The 18,628-nt window shown below is 43.6% G+C and overlaps 2 protein-coding genes across 5 annotated transcripts; both read left to right on the top strand.

The window, feature by feature from the left end:
- The first annotated feature begins 563 nt into the window (after positions 1-563).
- tubb6 (tubulin, beta 6 class V) lies at positions 564-5,036 on the top strand. Of its 2 annotated transcripts, XM_044032071.1 has the most exons (6): positions 564-667; positions 1,104-1,212; positions 1,743-1,853; positions 1,996-2,111; positions 2,937-3,065; positions 3,989-5,036. In XM_044032071.1, the coding sequence occupies exons 1-6, from the start codon at positions 611-613 to the stop codon at positions 4,805-4,807; spliced, it is 1,341 nt and encodes a 446-aa protein (XP_043888006.1). In that variant the 5' UTR covers positions 564-610; the 3' UTR covers positions 4,808-5,036. The 2 variants fall into 2 exon arrangements, with proteins under 2 accessions (XP_043888006.1, XP_043887996.1); XM_044032061.1 differs by having other exon boundaries at positions 603-667; positions 1,743-2,111.
- Positions 5,037-7,047: 2,011 nt separating this feature from the next.
- Positions 7,048-18,188, top strand: dipk1c (divergent protein kinase domain 1C). 3 transcript variants are annotated; one of them, XM_044032027.1, is made up of 9 exons: positions 7,054-7,465; positions 10,003-10,535; positions 13,704-13,907; positions 13,998-14,051; positions 14,122-14,315; positions 15,512-15,821; positions 16,481-16,645; positions 16,973-17,047; positions 17,192-18,188. In XM_044032027.1, the coding sequence occupies exons 2-9, from the start codon at positions 10,323-10,325 to the stop codon at positions 17,417-17,419; spliced, it is 1,443 nt and encodes a 480-aa protein (XP_043887962.1). In that variant the 5' UTR covers positions 7,054-7,465; positions 10,003-10,322; the 3' UTR covers positions 17,420-18,188. The 3 variants fall into 3 exon arrangements, with proteins under 3 accessions (XP_043887972.1, XP_043887962.1, XP_043887983.1); XM_044032037.1 differs by lacking the exon at positions 17,192-18,188 and having other exon boundaries at positions 7,048-7,465; positions 16,870-17,041; XM_044032048.1 differs by lacking the exon at positions 10,003-10,535 and having other exon boundaries at positions 7,055-7,465.
- Positions 18,189-18,628: the final 440 nt, after the last annotated feature.

The following is an 18,628-nucleotide window of genomic DNA, read 5'->3' as shown; positions in this document are numbered from 1 at the left end:
AAAAGTGAAGAAACATAAACTTCACCCCCCCACCCCCCCAAATTTCGACTTTCTATGAAAATCTGTCAAATGTTATTAAATGACTTTTTTATAAAAAATGATTTCCATTTTTTTTCCAAAATAATCTTCACTCCTCATCGCCATATTAACTTTTATTTGTTATTTGCTTCTATATTTGGCTTTATTTCATAACTTTGACATTTGATTAAATGATTCAGGTTTTGATAAAATGGTTCTGACTCATTTCTTCATTTTTTATTACTCTATCACATACTTTTTTGCCTTTTTTATAATTTATTTAGACTTTTATGAGGTTATATTGAATTTGTATGTAATTTTAATCTCTGTATTGAACTTTCACTCATTTCATACAAACTTTGATTATGTGGACGTTTTAATGTTTTTATTGTAATAATGACTGAATGAGTGTTATTTTGTCATGAAAGCAGGAGTGGACGTCTGTACATGTGGGTGTTTTGTGCTGACTGGGATCATCTGGATCCTCCGCCCCCTCAGGGCGTGGACAGAAAAGGAGGAGGAGCTAACACACACACACCGATGTACAGCAGCAGACCAGAACAGATCAGACCAGAACCAGACCAGAACCAGGATGAGGGAGATAGTTCACATCCAGGCAGGACAGTGTGGGAACCAGATTGGGACAAAGGTACGGACTCAGTTTATTCCCTGGATTAAAACCAGTGATCACATGATCATTAAAATCATACATGTTAAAATCTGTCTTAAGACTTTAACTGAATAACTCTGTTACTGTGTGCGCGTGTGTGAGTGTGTGTCATCAGTTAATGTGATTTTTCATCTGATTTAAACAAACTTCAGTGATGAAGATAAAGGAGAGGGGGAGGGGCTAAAGTCTGAGCCACTGAGACTATTCAAAGAATCTGACACACACACGCGCACACACAGACATTACATTACATGTCATTTGGCAGACGCTTTTATCCAAAGCAACTTACAATATGTGCATTTCAACATTTTGGGTACAAACAAGATCTAGAAGTAAGCCAAACTACACAGAGACATACACAGACACACAAACACACACACACACACATTGATCCTCTCTCTTATTGATCGATCAGTTTTGGGAGGTGATCAGCGATGAACACGGCATCGACGCAGCAGGAAACTACGCGGGCGACTCAGCACTTCAGTTGGAGCGAGTCAGCGTTTACTACACAGAGGCGTCCTGTGAGTCAGTGCCAGTCTCCACTGATCCACCGCACAGACACATTGTCTCTGTCTGAACTTTGATGTTTGTGTGTTGTTCATGTTGACAAGCAGCAGGGGGTGCTGATACTCAGTGAAGTTTGTCAGATTAGATTTGGTTTTCCAGCAATCACGCAAATAAACATCGCAATTCTGTGACCAAACTCACTTTCCTTGGAAATTTGCAAATAATGTATTGGTGTGAAAGCGATCGCAATAAATCTGCGAATTATGTCATCACTGAACAGGAAGTGGAGAGAACATGCGACGTTGTCGTCATGGTGGGTTCCATTTGTCGTAACTTGGAATTTCCAAGGTCACTTTTACTGGTAGTTTGCACTTTCGTAGAAATGTTGTTGCGATGTTTATGTGCGCCAACTTCTGAGTTCCAATAACTAACTAGAACGCGGCCTCTCATGTGGAGTTTTACAGTGTCAGACAAACAGAGAAGCAGAACCTGTTGTAAACCAGACAGGAAGTGACACCACACGGTGTTTCCTGTTTTTGTGCAGCACATAAATATGTCCCCCGCTCTGTGCTCGTCGACCTGGAACCAGGAACCATGGACAGTGTTCGCTCAGGAGCTTTTGGACAACTGTTCAGACCAGACAACTTCATATTTGGTAACACACACACGCGCACGCACACACAAACAGCTGTCATGGGCGTCGCCTTCATGTTTCATCATGTGTTTGTGGAGATGGTTTTATATTTCACTCACACACGCACACACACATGTTCTCTCTTCTGATTGGTCGCTCACAGGTCAGACAGGTGCAGGGAACAACTGGGCCAAAGGTCACTATACGGAGGGGGCGGAGCTCGTGGACTCAGTGCTGGACGTTGTGAGGAAGGAGTGCGAGCACTGCGACTGTCTCCAGGTGACCACCGACAACATGGCCTCTCATTAGCTGCTTTAAATCACAGAGGGCGTAGCAAGGGGGTGGGGTAGCTCAGTGGTTAAGACCGGTACCCTGTGTTCAAAAGACATTGTGATTGCAAGTTCAACTCCACCCCTGGCAGGTTGTACTCAATTCCCTTGTAAGTCGTTTGGATAAAAGTGTCTGCTAAATGACATGTAATGCAAGAGTAACTCATAATAATAATTACGCCTTCAAGTGAAGTTGGGTATAAACATTGTATTTTTAAGAACTTAGACCACGTGAATGTATTGACATAAACATTTGAATGCGAAATTCTCAGTGTTCTAATATTAAAGTTGTAAGAACGCAGTTGCTAGGTAATGATATACAGTCTGTGATCATCGCTAGTAAACTAGTAACTTGGTTTGAGTCAGAACTCGCAGAAGTTTCCACTTACAACGTCGTGAGTACGACATAAAAACGCAACATTTTCAACTTAAAAAAAAACAGTCGGACTTTGCTCTTGTATGTTTACAACTTTTTCCTGGTAATATTGTGACTTTTCTTGACGTGTAAATACGTTTTTCATAGCAGTGCAACTTCACTCTCGTGAATCACTACTTATTTCTCGTAATACTGGTGTTTTGTAAGGAATATTACGACTTTTTTTCTTCACGGTAATGCTAAGACTCTTCTTGTCGTATTATGACTTTCTAGGAATATAAACATGTTCGCTGTTAATGTTGTGACTTTTTCTTTCTGTAAAACTCTTGTATAATTGCGACTATCTTGAGTCACGTCACAGGAGTCTGTCGTTTCATGTTGAATATTTTGTTTTCGCAGGGATTCCAGCTGACTCATTCGCTCGGTGGCGGCACTGGCTCGGGAATGGGAACGCTGCTGATTAGCAAGATCCGGGAGGAATATCCGGACCGGATCATGAACACCTTCAGCGTGATGCCGTCGCCTAAGGTACGACACGCTTCTTTAACCCTGAGTCAGTTGGAATCATCATAAATACCTACAACGCCCTCTAGAGCTACATTTTTCCCGTTCCTTCAGAATTAAGGATAGCGTGAATGTTTCTCTTGTAAAATTTGGAATATTCAGGCTTTGAGTTTTATTATTATTATTCAAACGTTTTACAAATACTACTTATGAAAACAGTGACCCCTTCAGCTACAGTATGTCATTACACAGCAGTAGCCTCGGACACTAACACCATCGTCCTGGTTATAAATCTTCATTAATTGGAATTTTGTTTGTTGGGGAACAATACCACTTTTTTCCTTACGACTTACGAGCTTTTTTTTCATAACGCGTGAATCACAACCTTTTCTCAAATTTGCTACTTTTTACTCAAGACATTTTTCGTAATCGTATGAAGTCTTTACTTTTTTCTTCATACGACTTTATCCTCTTAACTTCTTCATTGTAATATTACGACTTTTCTTGAAGCATAACTCTTTTTTTAACAATGTTACGATTTTTCGAATATTACGATGCCTTGTCTTTGTTCTGTTGTTGAGGTTTTCGCTCACAAAAAGTAAAAAGAAAGAAAAAAAAGTAAAGTCTGACCTTTTTCTCATAACGGTAAGACTTTACTTTACTTTTTTTTCACGTCGCCTGTGAGCGAAAACCTCAACAACAGAACAAAGACAACGCAATTAACATCCCACAAAATGGCCACCACAGCGCCATCACTTGCAATAATAAAAAAAAGTTGTGTGAATTTAGGCGTACACTGTGTGCCTAAATAAGCTAGCATGAGTGGTAAGCGCTAACAGAAGAAATGAAAAGATAATATTTAAAACTGTCAGATCGTGGTAAAATGGCCACCACAGTGCCCTCTCTGGCTGTAATGAAGAACGCGCTTTCCTTGTGATCGTCCACAGGTGTCAGACACCGTGGTGGAGCCATACAACGCCACGCTGTCGGTCCATCAGCTTGTGGAAAACACGGACGAGACGTACTGCATCGACAACGAGGCCCTTTACGACATCTGCTTCCGCACACTCAAACTGACCACGCCCACCTACGGTGACCTCAACCACCTGGTGTCGGCCACCATGAGCGGCGTGACGACGTCGCTGCGCTTCCCCGGTCAGCTTAATGCTGACCTTCGTAAACTGGCCGTGAACATGGTCCCTTTCCCCCGACTTCACTTCTTCATGCCGGGGTTCGCGCCTCTGACAGCGCGGGGCAGCCAACAGTACCGTGCCCTCACTGTCCCCGAGCTCACACAGCAGATGTTCGACGCCAGGAACATGATGGCGGCCTGCGACCCTCGCCACGGGCGCTACCTGACGGTCGCCGCGGTCTTCCGTGGACCCATGTCCATGAAGGAGGTGGATGAGCAGATGCTGAACGTCCAGAACAAGCACAGCAGCTACTTTGTGGAGTGGATCCCCAACAACGTCAAGGTGGCCGTCTGCGACGTGGCGCCGCGGGGGCTCAAAATGGCCGCCACCTTCATCGGCAATAGCACGGCCATTCAGGAGTTGTTCAAGAGAATCTCGGAGCAGTTCTCGGCCATGTTCCGCCGGAAGGCCTTCCTGCACTGGTTCACCGGCGAGGGCATGGACGAGATGGAGTTCACGGAGGCCGAGAGCAACATGAACGACCTGGTGTCCGAGTACCAGCAGTACCAGGAGGCGACCGCCAACGACGGGGACGACACCTTCGAGGACGAGGACGACGCCGTAGATGAGTGAGACAAATGTGAGGAGGTTGATGTCAGGATGCCGCGAGAATCAGTCACTGAGACGTCAGACGCTCGTGATTTTCTAGTTTTAGTAATGAATTCATTTAATAAACTCATTTAGAGCAGAGGCGATGATGACTGATCGTTTAATAATTGATCACTAAAACAAACCTCAGCGGTTTGGATGATCAATTAATCTGTTTTTTCTTTAATAATTAAAACCAGTCTGTGTGATTTTTCTGCTTCTTAAACGTGAATATTGTGGACAAAAACAAGACGTTTGAGACGTTTTCTATTTGTAAAGTAAGTCAAAGTTTCAGTGACTCAGTGTTTAACAAATCTAACACTAAACTTAACCTTAACCAGTGAATGAAGTCAGGTTTAACTCTGACTAACCTGTGATACGTTTGATATTTAATAATAAATCGTGATCAGGAATGATGTTGAACGTGAAACACTGAAATAAACATGTTCACTGTTCACTGTGTGTGTGTGGTCATTCATTCAGTCACCTCACACACACACACACACACAGATAATCCACTCATCCACACACTGTTAATCTCTCTCGCCCACCAGAGTGTGTGAGAGTTGATTTCCCAGCAGTTCTGTTTGTGCGACGGATCAACCGACAAAAACACAAACGCTGAGCTGACGTCTGTGAACAGGAAACTCACACACACACACACACACCAAACCTCATAGAGAAAATCAGTGATTTTAACATCACACACACAGCAGTTGTTGATCCACTGCTGCCTCCATCACTAAGTTCAATTGTCTGATTTTGTTAATTCGGCTTTTAAAATCCTTTGTTCAGACTTAACTCAGTGACACAAAGTGACCACACGAGGCAGCAGAGGACCAGCAGCTCCTGTGTCCCCATCAGCTAAAATCACTGATTTCCTCAATGAGTTTTGGTGTGGGAGAGCTAGTGGTTTACATACTTCAGTGAGATAAAGACGTGATCATGTGACCTAGACATCACAGACGTGTTGTTATGGTAACTACGATAATATTCATCATCATCATCATCATTATTAAATATTATTCCTCTCATCTCATTTCCTTTCCTCATGTCCTCTCCTGTAGTGTTCATGGACGGCCACTAGGTGGTGGTGCAACACAACTTTGATGTGTGTGTGTGATGACTGTGATGAATGAAAGAGTGAGGACTCAGATGAGCAGATGATGAAGACAAAAAGAGACAAAGTCTCACGTTGCCCCAGACTCAGTTTCTTATGTTAGTCTCTTCATCCAGTCATCTGTCCATCCATCATCCAGTCATCTGTCCATCCATTATCCTTTCATCTGTCCATCCATCATCCTTCCATCTGTCCATCCATCATCCTTTCATCTGTCCATCCATCATCCAGTCATCTGTCCATTCATTATCCTTTCATCTGTCCATCCATCATCCTTTCATCTGTCATCCAGTCATCTGTCCATCCATTCATCTGTTCATCCATTATCCTTTCATCTGTCCATCCATTCATCTGTTCATCCATTATCCTTTCATCTGTCCATCATCATCCTTTCATCTGTCCATCCATCATCCTTTCATCTGTCTATCCATCATCCAGTCATCTGTCCATCCATCATCCATTCATTTATCCATCCATTATCCTTTCATCTGTCCATCCATCATCCTTTCATCTGTCCATCCATCATCCTTTCATCGGTCCATCCATCATCCAGTCATCTGTCCATCCATCACCCATTCATCAAGGACCCAGAGTTGTTCCCAGGTCATGATGGGAACATTAATCCATTCATCCACCTCTTCTGTCCTCAGGTGTCTTTGGTGGACGTCCTGTACTGAAACGTCCAGTGGGGGCGCTGAGAAGCACACTGTCCACGCTTTACTCATCACTTCCCTCTGGTGGACACAGTACCTGTCCAAGCGTGTGTGTTTGTGGTACACAGCCACACACACACACAGTAAAAAACGCTCAGAGGCTGAAATATGTCAGTAATCGCCCGATTTGTAAAACAGCCAATAAAGTTTGTGTGTGTGTGTGTGCGTGTGTGAGTTACATGGAAAGCAGGGAGAAAAGGGAAAGTGAGATAAATGGAAAAAGAGCTTTTAATTTGCCAAGGCTCAGTGAAGCTGAGCATGTGGGGACTGAACCTTGACTGAGACTTGCTGCCGTGGTAACAGGGTGGGGGAGAGAGAGTGAGAGGAGAGAGAGAGAGAGAGAGGGTACAGTAGCATGTAAATATAAGAGAGGGGGTGAGGAAACAGAGAGACAGAAGGGAGGGGGTTTCTTCAGTTTTAGAGACGGGACGCGAGAAGAGACGCCTCCTTTCTCCCTGAGGACACACACGCACACACACACAGTTCCAGTAGGAAAGAGTATAAAGGAGAAAACGCTGTGAGTGCAGCAGAGAGAGAGAGGAAGGAAGAGGAATGAGGCTGGAAAAAGAACAAGCCTGAACACACACACACACACACACACACACAGAGTCAGTGGCAGCGTGAGCAGAAACCAGATCGCAGGTCCTGGTCGTTCTGTCAGTTGAGGATCAGAGTTTACTGGAGCTACAGGAGCATCTTCTCTGGACTGAGACCTGGTCCTTGTCCTGGTCCTGGACTCACAGATGTGTGACGGAGCTGCAGACGACAGAGGAACCTGAGGAGAAACGATTCTTCATCTCATCTCTGCAGGTTTGTGATTCCTCGTTTACAAACATCTGACCGAGCTTCAGATGATCTGCAGACTTTTAATCTGTAGACGTTTAATCTGCAGACCTGTAATCTGTAGACTTTAATCTACTGACCTTTAATCTGTAGACTTTTAAATTGCAGACCTTTAATCTGTAGACTTTTAATCTGCAGATTTTTAATCTGTAAACTTTTAATCTGCAGTCTTATAATCTGTAGACTTTTAAATCCTATCTAAATCAGATTTTGATCGTCACTTCAAAGGAAACAACAACTAAAGTTATCAGGACACAGCAGATGACCTCTGACCTGCAGACAGACAGACAGACTGCTGAAGGGTTTGAGATTTAATCCTCACCTCCAGATTTTACTTCATGAGCAAAAGTCTGACTTAATCCTGAGTTCAGGGATTCAGACTCCTCAGACTCTTCAGACTCCTCAAAATCTTCAGACTCTTCAGACTCCTCAAAATCTTCAGAATCTTCAGACTCCTCAGACTCCTCAAAATCTTCAGAATCTTCAGACTCCTCAGAATCTTCAGACTCTTCAGAATCAGACTCCTCAAAATCTTCAGAATCTTCAGACTCCTCAAAATCTTCGGACTCTTCAGAATCTTCAGACTCTTCAGACTCTTCAGACTCCTCAGAATCCTCAGACTCTTCAGAATCTTCAGACTCTTCAGAATCTTCAGACTCTTCAGACTCCTCAGAATCTTCAAACTCCTCAGACTCTTCAGAATCTTCAGACTCTTCAGACTCTTCAGACTCCTCAAAATCTTCAGAATCTTCAGACTCTTCAGAATCGTCAGACTCTTCAGAATCGTCAGACTCTACAGACTCCTCAAAATCTTCAGAATCTTCAGACACCTCAAAATCTTCAGACTCTTCAGACTCTCAAAATCTTCAGACTCTTCAGACACCTCAAAATCTTCAGACTCTTCAGACTCCTCAAAATCTTCAGACTCTTCAGACTCCTCAAAATCTTCAGACTCTCAAAATCTTCAGACTCCTCATAATCTTCAGAATCTTCAGACTCTTCAGAATCTTCAGACTCCTCAAAATCTTCAGACTCTTCAGAATCTTCAGACTCCTCAGAATCCTCAGACTCTTCAGAATCTTCAGACTCCTCAAAATTTTCAGACTCTTCAGACTCCTCAAAATCTTCAGAATCTTCAGACTCCTCAAAATCTTCAGACTCTTCAGAATCTTCAGACTCTTCAGACACCTCAAAATCTCCTCTCAAAATCTTCAGACTCCTCAAAATCTTCAGAATCTTCAGACTCCTCAAAATCTTCACTCTTCAGAATCTTCAGACTAGAATCCTCAGACTCAGAATCTTCAGACTCTCAGAATCTTCAGACTCTTCAGACTCAGACTCTTCAGACTCCTCAAAATCTTCAGACTCTACAGACTCCTCAAAATCTTCAGAATCTTCAGACTCTTCAGACACCTCAAAATCTTCAGAGACTCAAAATCTTCAGACTCTTCAGAATCTTCAGACTCCTCAAAATCTTCAGACTCTTCAGAATCTTCAGACTCTTCAGATTCTTCAGACTCCTCAGAATCTTCAGAATCTTCAGACTCCTCAAAATCTACAGACTCTTAAGATTCCTCAGAATCTTCAGAATCTTCAGACTCCTCAAAATCTACAGACTCTTAAGTCTCCTCAAATTCTTCAGACTCTTCAGTCTCCTCAAAATCTTCAGAATCTTCAGAATCTTCAGACTCTTCAGAATCTTCAGACTCTTCAGAATCTTCAGACTCTTCAGAATTTTCAGACTCATCAAAATCTTCAGACTCTTCAGAATCTTCAAAATCTTCAGACTCTTCAGAATCTTCAGAATCTTCAGACTCCTCAAAATCTTCAGAATCTTCAGACAACTCAGAATCTTCAGACTCCTCAGAATCTTCAGACTCTTCAGACTCTTCAGAATCTCTGGAATGTCGCCGTCATTCTCCCCTGGTTCCCTGAGGACCTTCTGCCGTGGATAAGAGAGTTCCTCGGGATCTAATCTCAGGATCTGGTTACATTCCTCATCAGAGCAGCTTCAGAGTCACTGAGTGAAACAAACCACCTGGTTGTTTCCTCAGTGGGCGGAGCCTGGAAGTTCATGTGGTTCTGCTGCATTCTGGACTCAGTTCTTCTGAAGTCACCTGATGAGATCCTAAATTCTGGATCTGATCAAAACACCAGCTCTGAATGCAGATTAGATCATGTAATCTAATCCCAGGTTTAAACTGTTTTGATGGGATTAATTAAAAAAATCAGACTAAATCTTAAACATTCATGAGTTTAAAGACAATTACAGATCTGATCCAGATTAAAGATAAAACCAGTTCAGATGTTCAGAGACTTTCTGTTTGTGTTCATGTGAACAGCTGGAAAACAGCTGTCATCTGCGCACACACACACACACACACACACACAGAGACACACACAGAGACAGAGGGAAAAAAGACGGACACTGATATTAAAATCAGCAGCTGATGAATGAATGAATTAATTAATTAATGGTCACACTAACCTTTGTTTACTCGCAGGTTTCTTTGGAAACATTCAACGTTACTTTCCCTGAATGGATTCTCGTTCCCCTGCTGACCTTTGACCCTGTGTGTCACGCTGGACCGTGGTTCCTCAACATTTGATGTTTCACTGCGATGGAGGTCAGAGGGGCGGAGTCTCAGCGGCTCGCTGTGATTGGCTGATTCCACTCTTCTTCAGGACAAATGTTTGGATCGGGGATTCTCCACCTTCACTTCCTGCAGAGGATCATGGGAAATATGAGTCCACGGACACACAGATGATGTCATTGATTGCCTCATAAACAAAGTAACATCTCTTCAGCATCGACAGTGACATCATGTTACCTGGAGGTCAGGGGTCAGGCGGGGGGAGGCTGGGCCTGCTGCGGTGGCTTGGACTCCGGTTGTGGTCCCGGCGCGGGACCCTGGTCTTTGCTCTGCTCTGGTTCGGCTCCTGGTTGTTTCTGAATGGCCTAGTTCTGGTTCACAGGAGCATCATGATGTCGGACTACTGCACTGACGACAAGAGCCAGAGGATCCTGCAGCGACTGGTGAGTGTGAGCAGCGTCACTCTCCCACACCAAAGCCCATAGAGAAAACCAGTGATTTTAACATCACACACACAGGAGTTGTTGATCCACTGCTGCCTCCATCACTAACTTCTGTCTGATTCAGTCGCTTCAGTGTTTGAAATCCTTTGTTCAGATTGACCTCAGTGACACAAAGTGACCACACAAGGCAGCAGAGGACCAGCAGCTCCTGTGTCCCTGTGAGCTAAAATCACTGATTTTCTCTATGGGCTTTGGTGTGGGAGAGTGAGCGGTTTACAAACTTCAGTTTCCTGGTCTGTGAGAACGTCTCGTCTCTACACGTGTGTGTGTGCGTCTCTGATGAACATAAATGTTTGTGTTTCTCTCACTCATCATATTTCTAAACCACAGATTGAGATTAAACCCTGCTTTAATCTGAGTCAAAACCACACACATACGCACACAAACACACACACGAAGACACACAGGTGTTGTGTTCACTGACACTCGTTAATCCCGCTGTCGTCGCCGTCACAGTCGCTGGATTAACGCTCAGATTTTGCTCAAGTGTGTGAACAAAAGTCGCTCAGTCGTCAGTTTCCTGTTCCTCCAAACTGTGACTCAGGAGATTTGAGTGCACTGATGACTGATGATTAAGTGAATCCTCACATTTCACACGTTCACATTTGTCTCACTGTTGAAGTCACTGGTTACATTTACTCATGTCACTGTTTTATATACGTTCCTGGTCCTGGTCCTGGTCCATGTCCAGGTGTGTGTTATAGATCCAGCTGTAGTTCAGGGTTCATGAGGATCATTTGTCATGTGACTCAGATGAGACCTGGTTCTGTGGACTTTAATGAAAACAACGTGTTGGTTTTAATGAATCTGGATCAGTTTGAGTCTGTGATTGTTCAGAACGTTCTTCTGAACATTCAGCAAGTTCAGAATGCTCTGAGCGTTCTTGAATGTTCTGCTCTCTTGTGTTTTTGTTCTTTATTGACTTCACTCATGTCTTCATGTCTTCTTGTGAACACCTGCTTTTCTGTTTGTCTTCACTGTTCCTGCTGATCCACAACTATTTATGGACGATCTGCTCTTTGACTCTGTCCCTGCACGTCTCTGGAATTCCTCTGTCTATATAAGGACAGACGCTGCCATCTTTACAAGACACAGAGGCAGAGACACAGACACAGAGGCAGAGAGACAGAGACGGAGACAGAGACACAGAGAGACGGAGGCAGAGACACAGAGACGGAGACAGAGGCAGAGACACAGAGAGATGGAGAGACAGAGGCACATGGTGTATTTGCATAATTTGCATGATAAAGATGTAAATCAGCTGAATTGTAATATTGTTTACTCTTTTTCATGTAAAAACTCTCTCACTCACTCACTCACTCTGACACTTTGATTTAAAGCTTAATTCAGTAACAAACACCTTTTTAATTTTTGTTCAGTTTAATGTCACTGACTCCGCCTCTTTCTTCTTCATTTATTCCTTTAATGTGTTCACTCCCTGGTGTCACAGTGAGAGAGTGAGAGAGTGAGAGAGTGAAGTTATTTTTCCCTGAAGATTCAACGTCACATTTTTACTGCAGCTGTTTTCCCACAGTGTGTGTGTGTGTGTGTGTGTGTGTCTGTGTGCGTCTGTGTGTCTATGTGTGTGAGTGTGTCTGTGTGCTCCTCTCTCATGGTTAATTTTTTTTTTAAATGTAAAAACTTATTATTTATTCTTTTCTCTGTAAACTTTGACATATTTTAAAGGTTATTTAGTTTGTCTCACAGATGTAAATGTGAATGACCTCTGACCTCTGTCATGATCCATCACTGGCAACAGGAGGTCAAAGGTCAGTGTCAGTCATGTACAGTGAAAATCAACAACATCACAAAAGCTGCTGTTGTTTCTGAGAAGGAGAGAGAGAGAGAGCGGGAGAGGGAGGGGGAGGGAGAGAGAGATAGACAGAGAGAGAGAGAGGTGTGGGCTGAAACACTGCATTCATTCATTCACACACACACACACACGTTAACACACAGAGTGTGGGTGGAGCAGATGAAGTGTAGCTGATCTCACAGCTGGTGAGTTCACAACCGCAGGCCACACACACACAGACATAATAATTTTCCTTGAAACAAACACATAAATTCAGCTCCCAGTGTTTTGTTTTGTGTGTTTAACCTCAATAAAGAGCAACACAAACCCACACACACACACTCACAGATTCCAGTGGTGCGACAGGACGTGATGATGTCACTGTTCGTAGCTACGATGCTACAAACATCAACATTACAAACAGAAGTAGCTAATAAAATGGCCGCCGATGAAAATCCTACGATTTTCTTTTTTTTCTCTCAAAACGACAGGAACTGAAAAAACACGACTTTTTACCTTTTATAGTAGCACTACACATGTGTGTGTGTATGATGACCTGAGCTCCTGACTGCTGTTTGTGTTGGAATGTGGGCCGGGAAAGAAGATTAGCTCTCTAATCCCCGACCAGAACCACGTTAATCCTCCACCTCACTCACTCACTCACATGCACACACACTCACTCAGCTCTCCGTGTGCGTGTCAGACATCACCAAAATCATGTTAACGTGACAAAAATAATGTTCGAAAAGTTGCAATACACATGTTTTTAATTTAATAACTTTCAAGTTACTAACTTTACACAAAGTTAGTAACGTCGCAAAAAACACGTAAATAACAAAACATACTCTAAGTTATGAACTTTATAAAACCCCCAGTACTGACGTTGCAAAAAAAAAACATAAATAACAACGAAACTTAAATTACAAACTTTATAAAAACATCAATACTAACATCGAAAAAACACGGAAATAACAATGAAACTTAAGTTACAAACTTTATAAAAACGCCAGGACTAACATTGCACAAACACGCAAATAACAACGAAACTTAAGTTGCGCTTTATAAAACCCCAGTACTAACGTCGCAAAAACACGTAAATAACAACGAAACCTGAGTTACGAACTTAAGTTTATGAAAACCCCAGCGCTAATGTCGTAAAAAACACGTAACTAACTTTATAAAAAACATGCTTTACCGACTGAAAACGACTTTATTGAACATGACTTTGTGATTTACGAGGAAAATATCAAGACATGAAATATCATAACAACGTTTGACTGACCTCTGTGGCTTTGCCCCCTCTCTCTGTCCCACAGTGCGTGGAGTTCGGTGAGGGGGTGGTGACAGGGGACATGTGTGAGGACATGTGTGTCCTCGGCCTGGTCGACTACAAACGCTGTCTCTACTACGAGAACGGGAAGAAGGTGATGGAGGGGCGGTGGAGAGGAAAACCCATCATCCTCAAGTCCAAGCTGGAGAACTTCTCCTCCTACGAGCCGCTGGGAATCCTGGACTATCAGGTGACGCCCACACACTTCCTGTCTTGCCTCCAAACGTCTGTTATTAATGTGAGGAAGACAAATACTGACTGTTACACTCGTGTTTGACAGGACGCAGCAGAGGACGTGTCTCCACTCGACATGGTTTTCTATGCCACTCTGGAGGTGAGGTGCACAGTCAGCTGACGCTAAAAGCGCTGCTAACCACGCTAACGCTATTTTATCTCTGACTCAGGTACGAAACTCGCTGGGATTGGCTGAGGCAGATGAGGAGGAGGAGGAGGGCGGAAGAGGAGGAGGAGGCGGAGCCAACAGTTCTCTGGCCAGGCTTTGGGGGAAGAAGCTGAAAAAGCGAGACAAGAGTTTCTCCAGAGCAGAGTTAGCGTCGCTATGGTCGCTGCTGCAGCAGGAGGAGTACACCTTCCTCAGGTAAAACCATGACTTAGCACAACTGACATTACAGAGGATTTTACACCACGTCCACAAACTCATGTTCTACTTTAATATATAATATAATTAATATTAAAGGAACCACTCACTCTCCCGGGCCACACGGTGGTTTAGTGGTTAGCACTCTCGCCTTGCAGCGAGAAGACCCGGGTTCGAGCCCCGGTTGGAACAAGGGCCTTTCTGCATGGAGTTTGCATGTTCTCCCCGTGTGTGCGTGGGTTCTCTCCGGGTTCTCCGGCTTCCTCCCACAGTCCAAAAACATGCAATGTGGGGATTAGGTAAATTGGACACTCTAAATTGACCGTAGGAGTGAGTGTGAGGGTGAATGGTTGTTTGTCTCTAGTTGTGTGTGTGGCCCTGCGATGGACTGGCGAACTGTCCAGGGTGTACCCCGCCTATCGCCCGATGTAGCTGCGATTGGCACAGCACCCCCCGCGATAAAGCGGTTAGATGATGACTGACTGACTGACTCACTCTCCCACAACAATACCACCACCCACCTCATACCCACCTCTTTTAACTGCTGCCTCGTGTGGTCACTTTGTGTCACTGAGGTCAACCTGAATGAAGAATTTGAAAAGGCAGCCATGGTCTATGAGGTTTGTTGAGGGAGAGTGAGTGGTTTACAAACTTCAGTTTCCTGTGTGAAAAGTCTGTCTAACAGTGAGAGAAAGATGTGAACATGTGACGTAGATATCGTAGACTTGAACTGACGTAGATTTTATGACACAAGTCTTTTGATAAGTGGCTAAAAATCTGTGACAACCACACTTTATAAAAGCTTAAAAAATGTCACTTTATAACTGCTGTTTATTGTAATATATTATTGTTTATTTCCTGTTTCTTTCTGATTATTAAAACTTATCACTGAGCATAAAACAGGAATATTACCTCCATCCTCAGAGTGTGGAGGATAAAGAGATGTAGGTTTGTTTCGAGTCAGATGCTCGGACACTGACGGATGAGAAGCTAAAAATAAAACAGCACAGAGGTGACCTGTCCTGCTGCTTATCTGTGTGTGTGTGTGTGTGTGTGTGTGGTGCATTACCAAAGTTGAGTCGAACCAGATTGTATCGACTCAGAAATGGACCAGTCGACCGGGACTTTACAGCCCTAGAAGTCACTGCTACTCCTTTAAAAACTTTATGTATTGACCCTTTGACTGTGTCCTCCAGACTCCTGCAGGACCTCAGCACTCACGTGGCCAAGGTGCTGGGTTCTTGTGGTCATTTCTACGCTGTGGAGTACCTGTCAGCAGGACATGCCTGGGACCAGAACATCTTCTCCCTGGAGGATGTGGTGGTCCCTGGACGCATGGGTCGGGACCGGGCCGGACCACGTGGACGCTGGACCAGCAGGGAGATGGTCCACCGCATCGCGCTGAGTTTCCTGGACATGGTTTGGCACTTTGACAACGACTTCGCCCACAAACTGCACCTGTGCGACATCAAGCCGGAGAACTTCGCCATCAGGACGGACCTGACCGTGAGTTTACATCCACGCTCACGTTCACCGCAAGGTTCTGAGGAGATACCGTCTGGATTTAAGTCCATTTCCCAGGGTTCCATCCTGGAGTTAAAGGTCCATGTTCCAGGGTTTCATCCTGGAGTTAAAGGTCCATGTTCCAGGGTTTCATCCTGGAGTTAAAGGTCCATGTTCCAGGGTTTAATCCTGGAGTTAAAGGTCCATGTTCCAAGGTTAAACCCCGGAGTTAAAGGTCCATGTTCCAGGGTTTAGTCCTGGAGTTAAAGGTCCATGTTCCAGGGTTTAATCCTGGAGTTAAAGGTCCATGTTCCAAGGTTAAACCCGGAGTTAAAGGTCCATGTTCAGGGTTTAGTCCTGGTTAAAGGTCCATGTTCAGGGTTTAGTCCTGGAGTTAAAGGTCCATGTTCCAGGGTTTAATCCTGGAGTTAAAGGTCCACGTTCCAAGGTTAAACCCTGGAGTTAAAGGTCCATGTTCCAGGGTTTAATCCTGGAGTTAAAGTTCCATGTTCCAGGGTTTGTGGTGCCCCCTGCAGGTGTCGTAGTAAAAGCAGATGTGTGTGTGGCGCCCCCTGCAGGTGTTGTAGTAAAAGCAGATGTGTGTGTGGCGCCCCCTGCAGGTGTTGTAGTAAAAGCAGATGTGTGTGTGGCGCCCCTTGCAGGTGGTGGCGATCGACGTGGACATGGCGTTCTTTGAGCCAAAGATGCAGGACATCCTGGAGCAGAACTGCAGCAGCGACGACGACTGTAACTTCTTCGACTGTTCGTCCAGGTGTAATCTGAGCAGACGGAGGTGTAACCCACGGCGACGCAACACTAACCTGCAGGTCAGAGGTCACAGCTGTCACATGATCACTCTGTTTTATTAAAACAAGAGAAAACAAAAGAATCAACAATGAAAAAGAAGAAAAACAGTGTTCATGGAAAATGAGTCGGCAGATAAAAACATGACTCATCACTTTCATCTCCTCTCCTCACTTCCTTTCCTTGATTTTCCTCTTCCTTCTTTTTCTGCACTCTTTCTTCTCCTCTTTTCTCCCTATCATTTTAGTCTCTCCTTCCCTTGCTTCCTTCATCCTCTCCTCTTCTTTTGGAGTCTGAACGTCCATCTTTCCTCTTCCTCTCCTTGTGTCTTTCCTCTTCCTCTTCCTTAGGTGATTTGTGAGAAGATTTTCAGGCCGTGGTTTTCTCCCACTCTGCTCGGGGCTAAAGCAGGGCTCCCCCTACAGGTGAGACACTTTATGTTGTTTATGGTTAAATATGATGAGGAAGATGATGATGATGGTGATGAGGATGAGGATGATGGTGATGATGATGATGATGATGATGATGGTGATTATGATGATGATAGTGATGATGATGATAATGGACAGGTGGAGCTGCAGCGGGCTGTGCAGGAGTGTTCAGAAACAGATGGAGGTGTAGACGAGAGAGAAGACGATGCAGCAGGTGGACGACCAGGAGGGGGTAGCAGCAGCAGAGACATCCACCAGCGTCTTCTCAACATCCTGACCCGTCTCCTCCATGAGGGAGGAGCTTCAGATGAGGGAAGAAGAGAGCGTGAGGAGAGAGGCCACGCCCACACATCCCTGAACTTCTGAAGAGCACATGAAGGAAACTCAGATTAAAACTGGAGTAAAGACATTTTCAGGATCATATCAGTAACTCTGAGCGCCCCCTGCTGCTGAGAACTAGCACTAGGACTCTCACACACTCAGTGAAAACAAAATGGCTGCCAACTTTAACAAAAGACTCTTGATATTAAATCTACAACAGTTTAAGTCTACAATATCAGTGTCACATGTTCACGTGTTCACCAAAGCCCATAGAGATGGGCTTTGGTGTGGGACAGTAAGTGGTTTACAAACGTCTGTCTAACAGTGAGATAAATACGTGAACATCAGTTTTTGGTGAAACTCTCAGGTTTCTATTCACCTGAGGATCATGTGATGGATGATTTCTTTTCTTCTTCTTTAATTAAAGCAGTTTTTTAGTCTCAGTGAGATTCAAGAAATTCTCTTGTTTGAAGAGGAACAAATGTATTCATGATGTCATTTTTTAGACTTTTATTCTGACATTTTCTTGACGACGTCACCTGTTTTTCACTCATTGACACTGAGTAGACGTTTGTGGAGGCGGATCACTGGTATTATGGGACTTTAACAAAAGATCTAAAAAAATGTTAAAATTTAAACACATTAACATGTTTACGACAGTGTTGAAATAAAAGACAAGAAATGTGACGTCACTATCTGCTAACGTAAACAGTGTTAGCTTAGCATTAAAACTGGAAAACATATTTAGTTTCTATTTTAACTTAAGTTTGAATTTTAAATGTTTTTGTTTACAGATGAATAATAAAATAATAATAAAATCTTTAATGTTCACAATTTTTTTCTCTTTGGTTGTGTAAAACAGAAGCTAATAAGTGTTAGCATGTAGCCGCGCTAGATTAGAAAACATTCGATTTTTATAATAAATAATAAAATAAGAAATGACGCGTTAAATAATCTAAAACAACACGCACATTTACAGTGTGTTGGGCTAATGGGAGCAGTTAACGAGATGCATTCAAGGAACCTCGTAAATCCACTCACTAAATGCTTGCTGCTGCTGCCACCTTATGGCGACAGATGCTTGGAGCAGAAATATTTGTGTTTTAGCTTTTTGATTTTTTTGATGAGTCACAGAAAGTGATGTTAATGTATAAATTAATGAATGAATCCTCACCCTCACTGACTCATAATCCAGTGCTCTGGCGCCCCCTACAGCTCAGCCTGGCATCACCGCTCTGTTGTTGTTTCCAGAGT

Source organism: Solea senegalensis, linkage group LG1, assembly GCF_019176455.1.
Source record: "Solea senegalensis isolate Sse05_10M linkage group LG1, IFAPA_SoseM_1, whole genome shotgun sequence".
Taxonomy (NCBI): Eukaryota; Metazoa; Chordata; class Actinopteri; order Pleuronectiformes; family Soleidae; genus Solea; species Solea senegalensis.
The sequence above is the reverse complement of the archived record's forward strand: the minus strand, read 5'-3'. Positions and strand labels throughout refer to the sequence as shown.